Consider the following 20,649-nt stretch of genomic DNA (forward strand, 5'->3'; position numbering starts at 1 on the left):
AATGCAGCCAAAAATAAATAAATAAATTTATTTAAAAAAAACAAAACAGGTTAGATTCAAGTTTTATTGTGGAAAAGGAATGAACATGGCTGGGTGATGAATCAGACGGGGGGGGGGGCGTGGAAGAGGGATGTCAAGTATGCCATCTCAGTTTCTTGTTTGTGTTTCCTGGAGGACAGTGGTGTCATTAGCTAAGATGGAAAATGGGGGAAGAGACAACCTGCAGTAGAGGATCTGGAATCCCACTTTCGTTTGGCTCCACTGGCTAACTGTGCGACACCTAGTGGACAGACCTCAAGGAGGTAAGACATAGCTACGTACTGGGGATAAAAAGAAATCTAGGTTGGAGAGAAATATAATGGGAATCACTGGCATACAAACTGCATTTAAAGCTGCAGAAATATATCTTATCTATAAAAAAAATATAGGAAGAGAAAAGGCTCAGAACCAAAAGCTGTGTAATTCCAATACTGAGAGAATGAGGAGGACTTTGCAAAGGAGACTAAAGAGATATGTTCAGATAGAGAGAAAACTACCTTTGTCTAATGAGAATCTTAATCAGTGACACACCAAGTGAAAGTGGCACACAGTGAAAGCAATCTGCCCTGAAGTACACACAATAAGTGCATGATCTGTACATCATTTTAAAAACCGCAACTAAACTGATTAAAAATCAGTCTGCTTTTGATTATCACTATATACCTGCACTTTGAAAGCAATGTCAGTGATACAATATTCTTTCCTTAAAAAAAAAATTTAAAAAACTTTTGTTGGCCTAAGTTCTAAATAATTGCTGTGGTTACTGTACGCTTTCATAATATATACTTAAAACTTCAAATTATCATCACATATTTCTTACTTATTCCTTAACAAACACTGTATTTCATGGAAGTTAATTTGGAGAACTCCTTGAAGACCAGTGCACAGAAACTGTAAAACAGACGGTTGTTAACTATTCAACAGCAAAATTTGAGAAAATAAACTATTTATATAGGGGGAAAAAATCACATTTCAAAGAAGACTGCTAGAGAAATGACAAAAGATGCTAGGATCTATTGCCAGAAGAAATCAAAGATGTCTGCCTCATTTTCACCAAGAACTGGACACATATTAAAGCAACAGATCAAATTATGTCACTGTTTGCTATACTTTGTCCATTTTATCTGATTTTTGCAAAGAAAATCTTCATAAGTTTTTGCCAAATAGAAATTTATGATGCACTGAAAGACAAATAACGGCATTTACAGACCATATGTACATAAGCTTCCCTCTTTGTTCAAAACACCTAAGTGAGAAGTATTAATTCATTTTTTCTTTTTGTACAATTTTATTTTAAAATGTTTTACTATTATAATATGTATTCAAATACAGATTTTCACTGCCTGCAGTGGCCATTATTATATTCCTTCCATTTCAGAATGACTACTGAAATAGATTCACTGTATAGAAGAGAATGAAGGTGTTCACTGATCAGCTCTGATTATCAAGTTTCTTATATGTGTTACTGAGTTCTAGTGACTGGCAACAGAGTAATTATCAAATACACATCAAGGGACTTCCCTGGTGGCAAAGTGGTTAAGAATCCTCCTGCCAATGCAGGGGACACGGGTTCAAGCCCTGGTCTGGGAAGATCCCACATGCTGCGGAGCAACTAAGCCCAAGCGCCACAACTACTGAAGGCCAAGCGCCTAGAGCCCGTGCTCTGCAACAAGAGAAGCCACCGCAATGAGAAGCCCACACACTGCAACCAAGAGTAGCCCCCACTAGCCGCAACTAGAGAAAGCCCGTGCACAGCAATGAAGACCCACGCAGCCAAAAATAAATAAAATAAAATAAATTAAAAACAAACAAACAAATACACATCAAAGTAAAGCATGTTCATGAAGCAAAGTATCTAAATTTGCTTTAAAATCTGTTTTGTATATTATTCTCTGGAGTTTTCCTTGAGGGTAGGACTTAGTTAATTATCTCATTGTTTCAAGGGGACAGGGTTAATCCACATTAGAAGTGTCACCAAAATCAGTTTCTATAGTCTTGAAACTAACGTAACACAGTAAATCAACTATACTCCAAAACAAACAAAAAAATCAGTTTCTATAATCAGTGTGACTTAAACTTATAATTGTGATTATACAACACAACTGGGCAGTGCAAATGAAAACCAAATATCAGAATTCCTGTTTGGAAAAAACTGAGAAAACAAGTCATTGATTCAAAGAAGTAGGGTGGTAGGAAAAACGTAATATTGAGAAAACTTCTAGTCAAAAGTGTGGATTAGATGATTCCCGTGCTCACTAATACTATGGCTAGAGGCAAATGACCTACAACAACCAGGCCTAAGATGGAAGGTGTTGGAAAAACAAACTCTAGCCAATACCATCCAGCAATGGGGTGGCACACCTTGAGTTGTTTCAGCAGGACAATCTATTCATTTACATTTTAAAAACATTCTTTTTTCTGTACATGGAACTATTCAAAAGGTTAAAAAGGTACATAAATAAGTCCCTGTCTCTTAGCTATTCAGTTTCTAAGTTACCAAAGCTCTCAGTCATTTGAGAGGCAAAGCAAAGAGACTCAAAACATTTACAGTCAAAAAGAAATGACTAAGGAACTGAACTAAATGTAAAGGCTGGGAGCACTCTACAGGCCTAGAAAACAGGTTCATGAGTGGAGCTTCACATGCCCTCCATGCTCCCACCAAACTGGTTTGCTTGCAATGTTATTCAATGTCTGATAAAAGGTATGTGAATAAACACAACGCTCCTTCCCTTCCTGCCCACCTCTCATCCCCCACCTGGGCTTTCCAAAGCCCAGATCAAGATCTCTTTCCTTCAAGAGGCCTCTCATTGCTATCACTGACCCTTCTTTGGTCTCCTTACTTATTAAAGGGTAGACCACCTATCATATATAAGGCTGAAACAAGGTAACACATTAAATGGGAACCATGGTGTCTGGAAAAGAGGTGTGCAAAAACACCTTTATTCCAAAAAATAAACAAACAAAAAACCTTTATTCCACTTTGCCCTCCCTCCTGGGCCTAAGGGGAAGAGTAGGTCCTACGCTTATGGTTTTTAAAGAATGTTGAACTTTTAAAAACTGTAGTAAGCCAAGTAAAGAATCACCTTCAATTAGGCTACATTTAAGTCTTCTGGCTGCTCCAAGACACTACATGAAATCTGACACTATACTAGCTGGAATCTGTGCATTGCTATCACTCAGTGGGCCCCTTATATAGAAAACAGTTTATTTTAGAATTCAGTCCTAAGAAAAGTTTGATTCCCTTAGAAGCTTTTCTATCTTAGAATCAGCTAACAGTAGTATAATTTCCTTGTTTATCTTGATTGCCAGGAAGCTCATTAGGGTTGACCCTAACGCTTCCTTTTTTTCTGTGATCCTGATTTTCACCAATTTACATATTTTTTTACCTACTTCCCTATTTATTTATTTGTGGGTTGGCTAGATTTTGTTTCTCCACACCTTCCATCTTAGGCCATTAACTTTGGTCTGACCATTCTAGGTAACTTTTGACCAAAATGACATTATATACTCACCACCGCCATGAAGCCAAACCTTCACCGAAATGGGGGGGAGCTAATACTTGAGATTCATTGTTAAGCAACAGACAAAAATCAGACATAGGCTGTTTCCACTTTTCCCCACTAACAGAGACCTTAGGAAAGGATACTATCATTTACTGAGTACCTGTTTCATGCCAGCAACTGTCACATTCCTCAATTCAAACAAAACTTTTATGGTATTAACCTCAAGTTTTTGGTTGAAGAAATCAAGCCTCAGAAATGCCAAGTAGTGGGACTTCCCTGGTGGTCCAGTGGTTAAGACTCCATGCTTCCAATGCAGGGGGTGAGGGTTCGACCTCTGGTCGGGGAACTAAGATCCCACATGCTGCATGGCGCGGCCGGGGCAGGGGAGAAATGCCAAGTAGTGTATCTAAAGAGGCAAAGTGGTAGATCCAGGATTTGAATCTAGAACTGACTAAAGTCCATGCGTTTTCTAAAAAAGGAATGCTTCTCCACCCTCTCCCCCACACTCACTACTCCTTTTCTGAAAGTAGTAACAGGTAAGAGTGGTATTTTGGACTCTAGACTAGGATTCTGCCTTATAGCACAATTCCATGCACTCATTCACTAAGTTATTTACTGAGAATCTTCTATGTGCCTTGTACCATCGTAAGGCTGCAGGGTTACAGCCCAGGACTTATACTCTAGAGGAAGTAGACAGACAAGCAGCAAGTTAGAAGATAAAAGCAAGACAATTTCAGACGGTGCTACAAAGAAAAACAGGGTTGAGAGAGAACGATGGCGAGGGGGGTGCTAATTTGAAAGGATGAAAGTGTAGGCCTCTTAGAGCTGAGACTTGAAAAACAGATGGCACTAAGAAGGTGAACATCTGAGGTCAGAGCATTGGAAGCAGAGGTAAGAATAAGTCCAAAGAAACAAGTTCAAGAAACCCAAAGAAGGCCGGGAAGGCTGGAGCATAATGGGAGCATAGGGACAAGGAAGGAAGTCAGGGAGGAAGCAGGGCCACATCACGTGTGGCTGGTGGCTTATGAGAAGCCTGGATTCTACTGAATGCAATGATATGTCTCTGGGATGATGGTGATGATGATGATGTGTGTGTGTGTGCAGATATAAAACATAAAATTTACCATTCTGATAACCATTTTTAAATTTACAGTTCAGTGGTATCAAGTATATCCTCACTGTTGTGCTTGAGGGATTTTTATGCAAGGGAGTGAATTCACATAATTTAAGCCTTAGAATCTAATTCAGAAAGGAATAGTGTGTGTGTGATCCAGTCAGATCCCCAGAAGTAAAATCCAGCAGTTTGTATTCAATCCTTGTCAAGAATCTATAAAACAGTAGTTAGTACAATAACCATATGCATTACTGCAAATTACAAGTGAGTTATCAACAAAATAAAAAATTAAAAACCAACTCTCAATTTGGAGTCATGGCAGCAGCTTCTATTTTTTGGGGGTGCTTAAAATCTAGAAGACAAAAAGGGGAAAGAAGGGGGCAGAGTTGAGAACTGTAAAAGGAGAAAGACACTTTGGAGTGTTTTTAAGAGTGTGATACTGTGAGACGCTAGAAATTCTACCTGAAGTTTATGGCTCTCCTAGGAGAGGAGACAGGGTCCAGACACCACAGAACAGCCTCCAGCACAACAGTGCCTCTTTCCCTGCCCCTCAGTTCTTATATTTGAGGGGAATAACTTACACAAGAAAGAAAAGAGCCCATCACAACCATTTACATTAATGTTTATTCATATCTGAAACCACACTGTAAGACTAAAGTAACTGAATAGTTACTATGAATTTTACTCAAGAGAGTTCCTATTATCTCACCAGATCATGTTAAAATTGGGTAGTTTTCTTTAAGAAATTGAGTTTACTGCTTCCTTTTGTCACATAAGAATTCATAAAGGAGTAGAATTTCTTTGCTGTAAAGGAAATGAAAAATGCCTTTTGGGGTCCTCCTACTCAAACAAGTCATTTTACAAAGATCCCAAGGTCAGAAGTTAAGATATGCCAAGGTCAGACCTCTGGTCAGTGCCCTCTAAAGGGAAATTTGATGCTGCTACTATAAGATTCCCAGAAACCACTGGGCTTGCTGTTACTGATAATTAATCATAAAGTTAAACAGAATGGGACCTACTAACACAAGACACCTAGGACTAGAAAATGGCTCCTCTCCTGACCTGTGAAGTCCACCATAAATAGGAAGGCACAACCTTACACAACAGAGTCGACTAACTTCCAAGACCTGCCCACATCTTCCTAATAGTCTGCTAACAGTAATGACATGAATGTTTTCTTCAACATCCAGGTAGTGTTTCTGATGCCAAATTTTGAAAATACAATGTTTGCGTGTTTATCCAGTAATACGATAGGACACAACTCACTGGTAAATGTTCAGATTTAAAAATTATAAAAAGTTTTCACTTTTATTCACTCTTCCCATGGGAAGTAGTGAGAGCAGTTTATAAATTGGTCACCTAGAAAGAGAAGGTCATGAGATGACAAAAGAATGTAGATCTTAGGAAATGTTCGTTCTTGATAATTGTTTTTGCTAATAACCTGTTGTGGGCCCTGAATTTCCCAGCCTCAAAACCAACTGATCGGACTTCCCCGGTGGCGCAGTGGTTTAGAATCTGCCTGCCAATGCAGGGGACATAGGTTCAATCCCAGGTCAGGGAAGATCCCACATGCCGTGGAGCAACTAGGCCCGTGCGCCACAACTACTGAGCCCGCGTGCCACAACTACTGAAGCCCGAGCGCCTAGAGCCCGTGCTCCGCAATGAGAAGCCACCACAATGAGAAGCCCGCGCTCACTGCAACTAGAGAAAGCCTGCGCGCAGCAACGAAGACCCAACGCAGCCAAAATAATTTTTTAGATAAATAAATAAATAAATAAAACTGATCTTACTAAAGCAGGCATCAAAACAAATAGAAAAGCTTTTTGTAAATATCAACCCAGGAGTCTGGCATACTTTAAAAAATTATTATTCATTCTCTTCCAAAAGCCTAAAATGCTAGTTGTAGGTAGGTCAGGAGCTGGGGCCTCTTCCGACACGGATTTTTCTTTTCCTACTGGGGGAGACAGCTGTTGACTGGGGGTGGTGGGGAGGGAGGGTTAATAACCGGGAGATGCAATCTGACAGCACCGAGGCTTATCAGTAAGCCAGGCTTCCAGAGCTACCAGGTTAGGCATTGGGCTCTATGACTTAGGCTGCCCTATGTAGGTCATGGGGTTGACATGATTACTTTGGACGGTTTCTTGGGCTTGGCTCCATGGGAATTTACATTTATGGCATCTCTCCTTAGTGTTAAAGAGCATGGTAAAAAAGGAAAAAATAGTGAATGGAATGGTCAGGATTAGTAATTTTTGGCAAACCTGAACCTTCTGAATATATGAAAGTGAGAAAAAATTTAATACTTTTTGACTTTCTTTCAATTTGCTGATTCTGATGTCAATGGCTTTCTGCTCTGAGATGTTTTACTCGATCTAGCACAAAGCACTTCTATATTTGGTCTAACCGAAGATAGTTAAAATACCAACAACCTACAGTGAAGATCACGAATTCTAACTACCTGAAACCTCAAGATTTGAAAGGCTTCTTAGGGTTCTCTCAAAACTAAATGTTTTAAATACTCAGCTCTTATTCTTAGCTTTCCTACTCGACCCAGTGATTTAGTTAAGTGGTTTAGTTTTTAGTAAGTTCTACAAAAGAGGATGTCGCTCCCAAACTATAGTGATGAACATCTAGGGGAAAAAAAATACATAATACTATGCCCTAAATCTGGCAACAATGAAATGTTCATTAATTACATGCCAGGGAAAAAAAGCAAAAACAAACACGAGCCTTAAAGCAAAGGATTAAAACTATTCAAAACACAGTTAAACCGTGATTAAATATTAAAACATATTCAGCCTTAACTAGACCTTACTTTTCTCATCTGCAAAAATAAGCAGCTCCTGCTGTTTTCTCTCTACAATGGCGTATTACTCAGCCGTAAAAAGGAATGAAGCACATTCTACAACTTGGATGAAATCTTGAAAACAGACTAAGCCAGACACAAAAGGCAACATATTATATGATTCCATGCAAACGAAATGTCCAGAATAGGCAAATCCGGTGAAAAAGTGAGATAGTGGTTGCCAAGGGCTGGGGGTGGGGGTGGGGAATAACAGTTATGGGGTTTCTTTCTGGGATGATAAAAATGTTCTGGAATTAGATAGTGGTGATGATTGCACAAACTGGTGAATACACTAAAAACCACCGAACTGTGCACGTGGGAATTATGTCAATAAAAAGAAAAGAAAAAAAGCGGATCTCTAGGCACTCTTTCAGATCTATAACTACTCTACTACAGAACTACTAGATTCCCTTTCTGCTGTTCCATTCAAAAGATACCAACCATACATGCCAAGATAACAATTTAAAGAAATGGACATTACAATACCCCTAAACTGTACAACCCTGCAGCAACCACCTGCACAGAGAAAATAATGACTTTTAAGCTAACCTGATATGTACCACTTCAAGTAAAGCCTACATCACCAAGTTTTCTGAGTATGGAAAAGTGGATTAACAATTTGATAAGATCAAATGCAGAATATATAAAATACCCTGGGCTTCCCTGGTGGCGCAGTGGTTGAGAGTCCGCCTGCCGATGCAGGGGACACGGGTTCGTGCCCCGGTCCGGGAAGATCCCACATGCCGCGGAGCGGCTGGGCCCGTGAGCCATGGCCGCTGAGCCTGCGCGTCCGGAGCCTGTGCTCCGCAACGGGAGAGGCCACAACAGTAAGAGACCCGCGTACCGCAAAAAAAATAAAAAATTAAAAAATTAAAAAATTTCAAACGATATCCCGAATTCAGCAAACTCATCAATAACCAACACCCCCTCTCTTATTCCATTCCGATTAATAATGGGAAAACATGGCTTTTAGTTCCAACATGATCACTGTGCAATCATTCTGCGCTACCAGAATGCATACAGAAAGGATCTTTTGATAACCTTTTAAGTACTCAAATATATGTTTCATTGAAACCTATAGCCCCCGCTAAACTCAAAGTACTGACAGTTCTACCAGGCCCTCCGAAATCCAGAACAGCAGCGCTGTTAGCACTTGCTATTACATTTTGACAGAACCTCCGCTCCTTCGCTCAGTCCTGAGTCACAGATCCATCCAGCTTTAGTTACCTCCGCCTGGGGTAGATAGATACGATACAACCAGACCAGCTTCTCAGTCCAGACTTTTCGCCTATTTCATTCGTTCCTGAGAATGTTAACAACGCTTCAATACTCAACGTTCACCGCATTTTGAGGCTCCATCCAACTGTGAGAATTTATTAAGACAGCGCTGGAGTAACTATGCCGTAAAGGATTCTACCACTTAAATCTAATTATCACAGGTACTAGGTTAACTAGTTATGGTAGGATTATTCTCAGTCTATTTACTATTCCAACAATTTAACAAGATAGCCGGTGGATAAAATAATAGGACAAAGACTTGAAAACACCAGTTACGAAGTTAAAAACAAGAAAATTTACATATGCAGATAAGGCTTTTCTGCGCCAGATATTTTTTCTGGCCCTCCTTCAAAGCAGTACTAAAACAGTAGAAAGACCCTTTCCAGAATCCTTCTTTTCACGGGAAAAATAAGGAGTTTTCTGTCAAGTAAAAAGCATCTGGCAGCTTTACTCGATTTGATCAATTTAGTGGCAAACGTTCCTAGCTGTGTAACTAACCAGCCTTCCTGCAAAGAGCCAAATACTTAAGAAGGGAAAGAAAACTCCCCCAAACGCCCAGGACTGAGAACAATCTGCAAAAACCCGCGGCCCCTCTCGCTAGGCGCCGCGGGGGGAGCAGAGGCAAGGCCCTCGCCGCAGCGCGGTGACAGGCCCCGCCGACGCCGAGCCCGCACACACGCGAGCTCGACGTGCCGCCCAAGTCCCGCCCCGCCGAGGCGGGCAAGGCTAGCGCGGCCGCGGGCAGGATCCGGCCTGCACGCGGGGCGGGCGAGAGGAGGGCCGGGCGGGCGCCCCCGCCCCCCTCGGAAGGCGCCTCCCGGGATCAGTTGAGGCTCCGGGTAGGGGCGGGGGCGGAGCCGGGACAGCGACGCCCCCCAGAGGAAGGCCGGGGAAAGGCGGCGGCCCAGCCCGGGCGCGAGGTCCAGGCCGCGCAGCCCCGCCAACGCCCTCCCGCACCCCCGGGCCTCGCGGGGAGACGGCCTCGCGGCCGGCCGGCCGGGGGCCGCGAACAACGGGCCCTGGGCCGGCTGTTGGCCGAGCACGCCCCGCCCCGCCCCGCCCCGCCCGAGCAAACTACGCCATTGCGGCCTAGCGGGCGGCGCCGCGCCTCCGCCGCCATCTTCGCCGCGCCGCCGCCCGCCGCCCCCGCCGCGGCCCGCCATCTTTTGGGGCCGCCATACTTGCCCCGCGAAGAAGATGGCGGCGCCCATCACACACATAAAACATGGCTTCCCTTCAAAACAAAAACATCCCGGGGGCCGGCGCGCGCCGGCGCTCACCTGAGGACCACATGGTGACCGAGAACTCGCCCTCCAGGGTCTTGATCTGCACCTGCTTCTGCTCCCACTTCTTGTTGCCCGCGTCCGCGCCGCCCGCCGCCCCGGCCCCGCCGCCGAGGTAGCCCTTCTTGCCGCTCTTCTTGCCGCCGCCCTTCTTGACGCGGCCGCCGCCCGACGACGACGAGCCGCCGCCGCCGCTCTTGCCCGCCGCCGCCACGGTGACCAGCGTCTGCTCAATGTAGTCGTCGTCGCCGCCGGCAGGCGCGGGCACCGGGATGAGGATCTGGTCCTCGAAGCCGTCCTCGGCGCGCAGCCCGTCCGAGTCGTCGCCGCCCACCACCTCCTCGCGCGTCTGCACCAGGATCACCTCCTGGTGGTGGTGCACCTGGGTCGGGTCGTCGGTGACGAGCGGCTGCAGCGCGATCATGGGCGGGTGGTGATGGTGGTGGTGGTGGTGGTGGTGGCCGCCCGCGTGCCCGTGGCCGCCCCCGCCGCCGTGGTCGCCGCCGCCGCCGTCCTCGTCGTCGTCGTCCTCCTCCTCCTCCTCGCCCACCACCGTGGTCTCGATGGTCTCCACCGGGATGGTCTCCACCTCGATCTCGTGCAGCTCCACGATCTCGGCCGGCATCTCCGAGCCGTCCGTGGCGATGTAGAGGGTGTCGCCCGAGGCCATGACTGAGGGCTCGGCCGCCACGGCCGCGGCGGCCTCAGCTCCGGGGCTGCGGGCAGGCGGGCGAGGAGGCAGCCGGCCGTGGGGAAGGAAGGCAGAGGGAGGAAGGCGGCGGGCGGGCGGGGGGAGAGGGGGCGGGCGGCGGGGGGAAGGGGCGGGCGCGGCGGCGGCGGCGGCGGGCTTCCCCGCCTCCTCGCCTCGGTGCGCCCCGCGCTCGCTCGGCCGCTGCTCGCCCCGGCGCCCCGCCGCGCCTCGGCCGCCCGCTTTGGCCGCGCCTCCTCCCGCCCTCCGGGCTGGCGCTCCGCTTTCCCCTTCCTCCTGCGCCTCCGCCTCCTTCCACACAAATACCAACTCCTCACCCCGAGCCCAGATCTCGCCGCCGCCGCCGCCGCCACACTCCGCTCAAGCTCGGCCTCGCGAGACTTCCGTGCAGCCTCGGCCCGCCCCGCCTCGCTCCTACTTGCCTGCTCGCCCTCTCGCTCCTCCTCCTCTGCCAATCGATCTGCCCGTTCGCCGCCGCGGCCCAGCCCACTCAACCCGGGCTCCTCCCGGATTGGGGCCGCCGGGACGGCCTCCGCGCGCGCTGGCTGGCCGCTGCGCGTGACGTCAGCGCGCCACCGCCACCGCCGCCGCCGCGAGTCGCGCGGCCCCCGCCCTTCGCGGTGCCACAGCTGCGGAGCCCGCCGCCCCGGGCCCGGGCCGCACTCGGGAGCGGGGCGTCGACGCTGCAGCCGCCGCCTTGGAGCCGGTGAGCCGTCCGCGCGGCCCCCGGCGCCGCGGGGGAGGGGGCCTGCGGGGCAGGGCGGGGCCGGCCGAGCGCAGGGTCCCGGCCGGTGGGCGGCCCGGGGGCCGCGAGGGGGAGCGGGCGGCGCGCGCGGGGCGGTCCCGGCGCCCCAATAAAGTCTGCTTTGACGAGAAACGCTTGTGCCTCCTTTTTCATGTCGGGCGGCGCTCGCTCTTGACGCCTAGCTTCGGGCGGGCGATGGCGGCCGAGTGAGGGAGGAGGGCCAGGCGAACAAAGGAGGGTGGGCGGGCGGGCAGCGGAGGGAAACGTCCGCCGGCGGCCGCGGGTCGGCACATATCGCCGCGAGCGCCCCGTCCCCGCTGGGTCCGGGGCTGAGCGCAGGTGGGCTGCACGCGGGGCGGGGCGGGCGGAAGCGGCGCGCGGAGCCCCCAGGTCCACCGTTGGGAGGATGTCCGTTATCCTTTTGTGACCCGCGGAAACCTGAGACGAAGCCGTTGGGTGCCTGCTTCCCCATAGGTCTTAAGAACAGCAGGGTCCCGGCCGCTGGTCCGGTAGCTTGGCTTTCTGTGGCTTTCGAAAATTTCCTTCTGAGCTTCCCTTTCTTCGCTCTCCAGCCAATCATTGTTTCCCTCGACCACCGTCTTCACCTTTTTCTCACTTGCATAGACGCTCCTCCTAATGCCCACCAGGCTTTGCATTTGTTTCCTCGTTGAAAATTCCACAATTTTCCCGCACTGTTCTCCTTAATACCTGCAGCAGAGCCTATATTTTTTCTGGCACGAATTAGCAGCAATTAACCCTTCCTGAATAGCTGCGGTGAAGTGGTTTTGCCCTTATTCATTGTTTTGGTCGACCTGACTTTGAGTTTGAAGCAACGGAAATAAAAACTGGTTTTTAAGAAAGAAAATCATGTGAAAGTGAGAAGCTGGGAAGGTGTGTCTTTGTTGTACCCGTTTGGCCAATTTAACGGCTGAGTGCATTTCTCAAACGTGTATATTCACAACGTTTAGCCTTGTCTTTTGGAACAGTGTTCTTGCAGGTGAACACCGTGATTATTCTGAACTGTAATATATACATTAATCTTAGATCCAACTTATTAAAGCAAGCAGGTGTCTTTCTTGAGAACCTTTAGAGAAAGAGGTTTGTGTGTTCTGATTAAAAAGTGACTTTGTCAATCTCGTTTAGTCCGTGCTTATTTTTCAACGGCATTGGACTTGATATTTGAGGATGTTGGTATAGGGAGTGAAAAATTAGATCATTGTCTCTTTGAGTTTTAAATTCTGAGTAATTCCCATTGGAGTGCTACACCCACACAGTTTGACAAAGTCAAGTCTGTTGAAATAAGTCATTTCTGGCTTCGTAGCTTATAAATTCTGCATAAATATTTCACAAATGAAAACGAATTGTGGGAGAATTTTTGTGTGGCTTAATTAATTTCACTTTCCCCACTCTCTAGTAATTGATAGGAGGATGTCTTTGCAAGTAGTTGATGCTTCCCCATAGATACAAGGGAAATGGGGGAAGTACCCAGTTAGGCAGCCTAGCTCCTGAGTCATAGGTCTACAGACTTCACAGTCAAGTGGAGAAGGCTGAAAAGGGTTTATCTGTCAGGAAGGGTAGTAGGTGGGAGAAAGCACTGAGACGGTCCAGCTATTCACCTGCTGCATGAAGAGCTTTTAAAAATTGCCCCAGAGCAGGTGACCTGTTAGATAGGTCTTGAGTTTTCCATGGTGGGAGAGATTCTCGTCTTGTGTTCTTTAGCTGTGGAGTACCTTATGAATAGGCATGCAAAGACACGGTGCTGTATTTGCTCTAGCTTGCTTGCGTTTGCTGCTAAAGGTGAAAATCCATTTAAAAGGACAGGTTAAAGTGCAGTTCCAGAGCCATGGGCCTCTAAAGGTAGGGATAATTTCACTGCTTTTATCCTGTTCTGTTTGGGCAGAGTAAACTGGGCCAATGAACCTTCCCTCGGAACTTCTAGAGTCCTTTTGTCTTGGCAGCAAGAAAATTGACTGACCCCACTTAATTAAACTGGGTATTTTACAGCCATGTTTGCGTGCTTTCATCCTTCCAACTGAGGGCAAAGACCACGGCTGGGTCCGTCTACAGCCTAATGCCTTGTACATGGAATGATGGTTGGTTGGTTGGTTCATCAAAAAATGAAGGCACCATGACAGAGAGGACTTCTGTGTGAAAGTGCTCGGCCATTTTAGGTGTCTCAAAAGCTCCAACGAGGGCTTCCCTGGTGGCGCAGTGGTTGAGAGTCCGCCTGCCGATGCAGGGGACACGGGTTCGTGCCCCGGTCCGGGAAGATCCCACATGCCGCGAAGCGGCTGCGCCCGTGAGCCATGGCCGCTGAGCCTGCGCGTCCGGAGCCTGTTGTTCCGCAACGGGAGAGGCCACAACAGTGAGAGGCCCACGTACCGCAAAAAAAGAAGAAAAAAAAAAGCTCCAACGACTTCCAGTCCACCGTGGAAATGAATGTCAACAACTATAGAAGAAAGTAGAAGGTTGGAAGAATCCTGAGTTGTGTAAAGTTTCTAGAATCTTTGAGAAGTCACAGCTCACTAATGGCTGAGGAGACGTGACACATATCCTGCAAGGAGTGTGTCCCTTGACAGGACAGCACAGGACAAAGGTGTGGACTGTTACCCACAGCTCTTTGGATGGCTTCTCTCCTCCCTCATTCCTAATGGTTCCTTTCCGGAAACCTCCATTAAATTTCCAACTCAGCTTTAAGACCATGTGGTTTAGGAAGGGACATGCGTGGAGAGGAGGGGAGAGGGTGGGAGTGGGTGGAAGAATAAAGGATGTGAATTGAGAGACACCTAGTATCTCTTTCTCTCCTTTTTTCAGAGTATCTTCTCATTTATTAATTATAGGGAGGCTAGCGATGAAATCTGATTCTACCTTATTTTTATTTCTAACAGATCGGAAACGATTCAGGCAGTGAACTCATGCTAAGTAATTTCCCTTACCGCAAACTAGTTTGGCTGTCTCATGAAATTGCTTTTTGGTTAGTTCTAATGTCTAGTTCTTTTGGAGTTACTTCTAGCAGGTAGTTGGTGCTGTGCATCGGTTACTGTATGGAGAATATTAGCCCAGTCTCTATTTTGCAGTTAAGGAAACCAGCTGAGAGAGGAGCTGCTGAAGGTCACATTGCAGCGTAGTGATGGGGCTGCAGCTAGAGCTTTGCCTTTTGTTAGGCTAGAAGTCTTTTTACATTTGCTGGTCGGACCCTGTTCCAGATCCATGCCGAGTTTCCTATGAAACATGTAGAAAAATCAGGATGAAAATTTGTGTTTCTGCATCTAAATTAGTTACCCCTGGTTTGGATCAATACAAGTTAATTGACCATAGGTGTGAACACATTTTCCTAATCATCTAAACTATTTCTTGATTGTGGAATTTTTGAAACCTGGGCTATTCAGGGGATACTCCTCCCTTCCCCCCAAATCAATGCATACATTAGATTTGGAGCTTAAATTGTGGTGAAATACCTTAACCATACAAGTCTGTAAAGCTAGCACCATTTCTGCAACGTTTTATGTCCTTCGCTTTTATAGGGTCTTAGACTCTTTTTCTGAGGCTAAGTGGTTTAGTACAGTAGATGAATCTGGTTATTGCCCATAAGTCTAAGGAAAGTTGAAATCTCTAGTGATAAATTCGCCTTGTTTTTCTCTACTTCGCTCGTTGTGTGCCCCTCCAAAGTAGAAGCTAAATCAGCTTCTTTGTACTGCAGTTGCTCCTGCCACCTGCCCATCCAAATGAATGTCACCCGTGTGATTGAACAGAATGAATGGCAAGTTCTGTCTCAATCCGCGGTACCTTGTTTCACGGCATACTTACTGCAGCGCAGAAATACAGGAAGCCGAGCCACTCCTGCATCGGTTTGTGAGGCAGGTCAGTGCTGGAGCTCAGTGAGAGTGGGCTGGACACGCAGCCTCTGTTAGGGATTTTCTCCGTTTGCTAAAGAGGAGTGACGGGCGGATTAGGTGAGCCCAGCTGTTCATCCCTGTTTGTCAAGCACCTGCTCTTCGAGGCTGGAGAATACTGCCGTTAACCAAACAATGCGCCCGGACGGGAGACAGGCTATGACCAGAGAGCTCAGAGATACCGGTCTCACTTCCACTTGGCAGTCCTGACAAGAAGTGGAGAGTCTGGGGACAAGTGGACCTAGGCCAAGCTAGTCAGATAAAGGCCTTCCTGAGGAGGGGACATTTCACCTGGGACTTGAGAGTTAAATAAACCACGAAGTGCCAAGGCCAGTGCTTGGCTGCAAACCAGCTTTTTTTTTTTTTCCCTGAAATGTTAATTTCTATGTGAAAAGAAAGTAGATAAAATAAATTAAGTGATAAATTTGTAAATATTTGCGATAAGCCCACAACACTCAGTGTAAAAGGGCTATTTTTGTCTCAGAAACTCATCAAATGAGCAAATTAATCCACCAAAACTGCTACTGAGATGCCTGAGGTTTTCTCAGTACTTGGTTACTGACATCATGTCCTTTTTTTTTTTTTTTCGTTTTCGTTTTTTATGAGCCATTCCTTGTTCAGAGTCCCACTTGAACTTGGGGATTAATAATGGAAATGGTCTTGGAGTTCCAGGCCTTGGAAGGTAGACCAGCTACAAAGGTACTCTGATGAGTGGCAGCAGCAGAGCAGTGCCGTCCAAACAGGTCGGGGCCTGGCTGTGCCCTTTGTCATCCAGGTGACATCCACAAGGTCTTGTAGCCTCTCGGGTCTTCATTTCCTCGGCTTCAAAACGGGCCTAACGGTGCCAGTCTTCAGGCTTATAGGAATCCGCCGTGGCGGTAAGTAAACCGTGTGAAGGCTTGATGCTTCCCAGGACTGATTATATTTCCTTCTTACCAGCTCGCTCCAGGTGAGCTAGCCTCTGCCACTCACCTCTCAGTTTCTGTGCTGGTTTCAGGGCTCATCCTTATAGGCTGGACCCAGTGCTTACTTGGTTTCTTAGAGCAGATAAGAATTCATTTGCTAGCCAGACTTTTCTTAAAGAGATTTGTCATATCAGGGATAAGTTTTGAATCTCCCCGAGCTAGGTGGATTACTGTCTACTAAAAGTAGGCTAAACAACTGCTTTTGTGTTTTCTGTGTCAATCAGAACTCAACTTCTCAACACTGGAGCTCTTTTTGGAAGTGGGTCGACATTGGGATCCAGCTGCTCGTGTCTTACTGGTCACTTTTCCCCTTGTGACACAGAGGTGCTTTGGAAAGGGTAGACCCAGGAAGACTTGGCAAGGGTATCGTCGTCACGGAGGGGTCAACAGCTGCCACTCAGGGAAACAGCAGTCCAGAGGTGGCAGACAGAAGAGGATGAGCATCGGTCTCCTCTCTCCACGTCCCAGTACAGGGTTGCCAACAAACTTCCTTAGCGCTTGTGTACAGTTTTAATTGGGGGATTTAAAGGGTGGATGCAAAGGAAGAACTATCATATTCCAAACCATGCCATCCCCTTATTCCCCGAGGGGTGGATTGGGAGTGTCCTTGCACTGTTTTGAGTAAACAGCGGTGTCATTGCAGCGAGAATGCGATCGTGGATCGCCTGGATCTTTTCCTAGTGACTGACCAAATCATACCAAAGGCAGTGCCGACTGACATGGTTGGAGGCTAAAGCCATCACCCCACAATGCCCCTCTCTATCATCACCTCACTGTCTCCCGTGCTCATCGAAGACCTGGCGCTTAAACTTGTGTAATATCTTTCTCTCAAACCTAGGCCATACCAGCCCCTGAGTCGTCTGAGTCACTGCAGCCTCTTTACGTTGGCTTCCAAAACTCCAGCTACCTTCATTCCCACCTCTTCGGCTGCCATATCCTGGTCCTTGTCATTCCTAGGAGCAGTGCCATATTTGGAATCTCTTTTTGTTTGTTTTTGGCTGCGCTGTGCAACATGCGGGATCTTAGTTCCCTAACCAGGGATCGAACCCATGCCCCCTGCATTGGGAGCACAGAGTCTTAACCACTGGACCGCCAGGGAAGTCCCACATTTGGCACATTAAACTCCCAATCTCCTATCCTCTCCAGCTCTCACACCGTCTTTCCTGTTATCCCTTTATTTCAGCCTCAAACCTTCAATTTTCTAATCTCTCTTTCCTTCCCAGACCAGAACTCCACAATCGATTACCAGCATCCTCAGCTTCCCGCACTGCTTATGGCTGATAAAACGTCACCCTTTTGTCTGTATCACTTTTGTCTGTATACTTCTGAGATCCTGGCATCTACTGGAAGAAACGCCACTTGTGTATGTAGAGTTCTGCAGTGACTTATGGTCCCCGACATCACCTAAGTGATGTCACTTGACATTTCTTTTTACTTGTCCCGACTCAGCCCCCCTCCACCATTTTGCTCAGCAGATTCTTTAAATTACTTGCCTCAAAGTTCATAAGAAATCTGCTTGTGTCCTTCTCTCCGTCCCCACTGCAGTAGCCCACTTCCAATGCCTCCTACTTCAAGAAAGTTGGAAGGGTCAGAATTCATTCCCTCAGACACCAGCTCTCCCTTTGTGGCCGCTCCTGGATGAGCCTGTGTCCTGTCTCTACCTGTGTTCCCTCCTCCTCTTCCTCTCGGGCTCTGTGCCATCACTTGTCATCTCTTGTCTGTCCCTGGCTCTTTTCTTGTCCCTGGCTCTTTTTCTTTGGATTAAGTCTCTCCTGGTCTTTATTATTATTTAATATATTTATTTTTGGCTGCATTGGGTCTTCGTTGCTGCACGCGGGCTTTCTCTAGTTGCAAGCGAGCGGGGGCTACTCTTTGTTGCAGTGCGCTGGCTTCTCATTGCGGTGGCTTCTCTTGTTGCAGAGCACAGACTCTGGGTGCGCGGGCTTCAGTAGTTGTGGCACGTGGACTCAATAGTTGTAGCACACAGGCTTAGTTTGCTCCGCGGCATGTGGGATCCTCCCGGACCAGGGCTCATCCCCTGCCTTGGCAGGTGGATTCTTAACCACTGCACCACCAGGGAAATCCCTCTCCTGGTCTTCAGAAACAAGGCTGTCTCTTGACCCTGTGTCTCCTTGTAACCATTGCCCATCTCCTTCCATTCCCAGCGAAGCCTCATGAGACCAGGTCTGTGTTGAGAGTCTCTGCTCCATCTGTTGAGCCGCAGGTACTGTGTCCTCACCTGCTGTGGTGCCCTGCCCAGGTGAGGCTTTTCTGACCTCGTTTTCTCATCCTTTCTTGCACTTCATGTGGCCGGCTGCTCGGTCCCCGGATTCCTTCCTTAGCTCTGCTGTCCATCTTCTCGCTTCTGACTTTTCCTCCTTTTGGCCCTCTTCTGTATGCTGTCCTGCGTCACCTCATCCATCCCTGTGGCCTTAACAGCCACCTGCGTGCTGAGCAGTCTTAGCTTCTGTCTCTAGTCTGGATTCTCCACAGAGCTCTCGACGTACATCCACTGTCCCCACTCAGTGTCCCACGGGGTCTCCCTAACAACCTTCTTGCCCTCTTCCTCTCGGGCACCTACCCTCTCACCAGTCACACCCAGTTGCCCAGGGCCGAAATCTGGAAATCATCTACTCCTCTGGCTCCGTAATCCCCGTGTGTAGCCACCAAGTCCTCCTAAATATTTTTCAAACCAACTTTTCTCCATTCCTGCTCTTACTGTCTTGGTGCAGGCCTTGGCGCTCTCTCACCTAAAGCTTTGGCGACCAGCCGCTCTACCTGCCTCCAGCCCTCTCTGTTCCCAAGGCTCTCCTGGGTTTTTCTAACATGCAGATGGGACCACGTTACTCCAGTGCAAACTCGGGGTGGAGCTGCTCCTCAGCCGGGCATTCCTAAACCTGCCGGCCTCGTTTTCTGTCCTTCCCGCTACTCCCAAATACATGCACCACAAGAGCTCACACCTTTGTTTTCAGACTGTTTTTCTCTGCCTAGGAGATCCTTTCTCACCTCCTTCGACCTTATTCCTCTTCCGAAACAGCTCAGATGACCTCTCTAGGAAGCCTTCCTTGGGGGGGAATTTCCATAGCATTCTGACCAAATCGCTCTCACTGTCCTCACATTATAATGAAAACGGCTGTTAATGTTTCTGCTCATCCACAAAGCTGCACATGCTTTGAGGGCAGGGAGTTTCTCGTCTGCCCAATGCCGGACCTGCGTCCGCCCTGTCAGAGCAGAAGTGCCCATGATGCTCCTTCTGTGTCCTCCAGCCCTCCTGCACGTGGAATAAAGTCCCGAATCCTTGGCTGGGCTCAAAGGAAGCATGGCATAGCAGGAAAAAAATAGGAGTTCTGATCAGACAGACCCGGTTTTGAATATTTGCTCCACTATTTATAAGCTAAGTGATCTCAGGTGAGTTTGTTGAACTCTCTGGACCAGTTTCTTTCTGTTTTTTGGTTTTTCAGATAAACAAGTCTTCCTTGTTTATTTGAAATTCAGATTTAACTGGCTGTCCTGCGTTTTGTCTGGCAACCTCACCTTGGAATAATGCCCCAATTTTCAGTCGTCTTCTCTTTCCTCCCTCTACTCGCATTTCTCACTCTTTTTTTTTTGGCCGGGCCACCTGGCTGGTGGGATCTCAGTTCCTCGACCAGGGACTGACCCTGGGCCCTGGCAGTGAAAGCTGGGAATCCTTACCACTAGGCCACCAGGAGACCCCCTCTGGGCCAGTTTCTTGATCTGTAAAATCAGAATATTACTATTCAAGATTGTTGTAACGTTTGATCTAAATAATACGCACAATGCTCCTGGCATGTAATAGGTGCGAAATAAATTCCCTCACCTCTTCCTGGTTTTCACTCTCCCTCCTGCTGCTTCCCGGCACCACCCCACCCCCGCAGTTCCGCCTCACAGAAGCGTCATTGTTGGTGAATCTGCCCCTTCGTTTTCCGCCTTTGTTCATACTCCCGTTCTTTAAGGAATGCCTTCCTCACGCTCAGTTCGGAGCCTGCCTCAAGGCGTCCTAGACCCTCCAGTTGCAAATAACGCCCTCCCTGGTCTTCCGTTTCCCAGCAGCATGGAAAATTCCCAACTTGCTAAGCAGTTAGCTGTCTTTTACTTTAATTACTTGTAGATAGTTCCTGAGTTGGAAGCTTCCGGAAGGTAGGGATGTTTCTTCTGCTTTCTCGTAGCTGTTCCTGCATCTGAGTTACTCAGGGCCTGGAACGCCCTAAGTGTTAAATGAATGGTGGTGTACTTTGATGGGGGTTGGTGGGGACAGGA

The 20,649-nt window shown here is 47.7% G+C and overlaps 1 protein-coding gene across 1 annotated transcript in view; it reads right to left on the reverse strand.

Annotated features, from left to right (window-relative positions):
• Positions 1-10,737, reverse strand: part of YY1 (YY1 transcription factor) — a 30,298-nt gene extending 19,561 nt beyond the window's left edge. The window contains exon 1 of the mRNA XM_079912318.1: positions 10,057-10,737. Coding sequence (XP_079768444.1) covers positions 10,057-10,729 — 673 coding nt within the window. The 5' untranslated portion in view covers positions 10,730-10,737. The remainder of the gene's footprint in view (positions 1-10,056) is intronic.
• Positions 10,738-20,649: the final 9,912 nt, after the last annotated feature.

This window comes from Stenella coeruleoalba, assembly GCF_951394435.1.
Source record: "Stenella coeruleoalba genome assembly, chromosome: 2".
Lineage (NCBI taxonomy): Eukaryota > Metazoa > Chordata > Mammalia > Artiodactyla > Delphinidae > Stenella > Stenella coeruleoalba.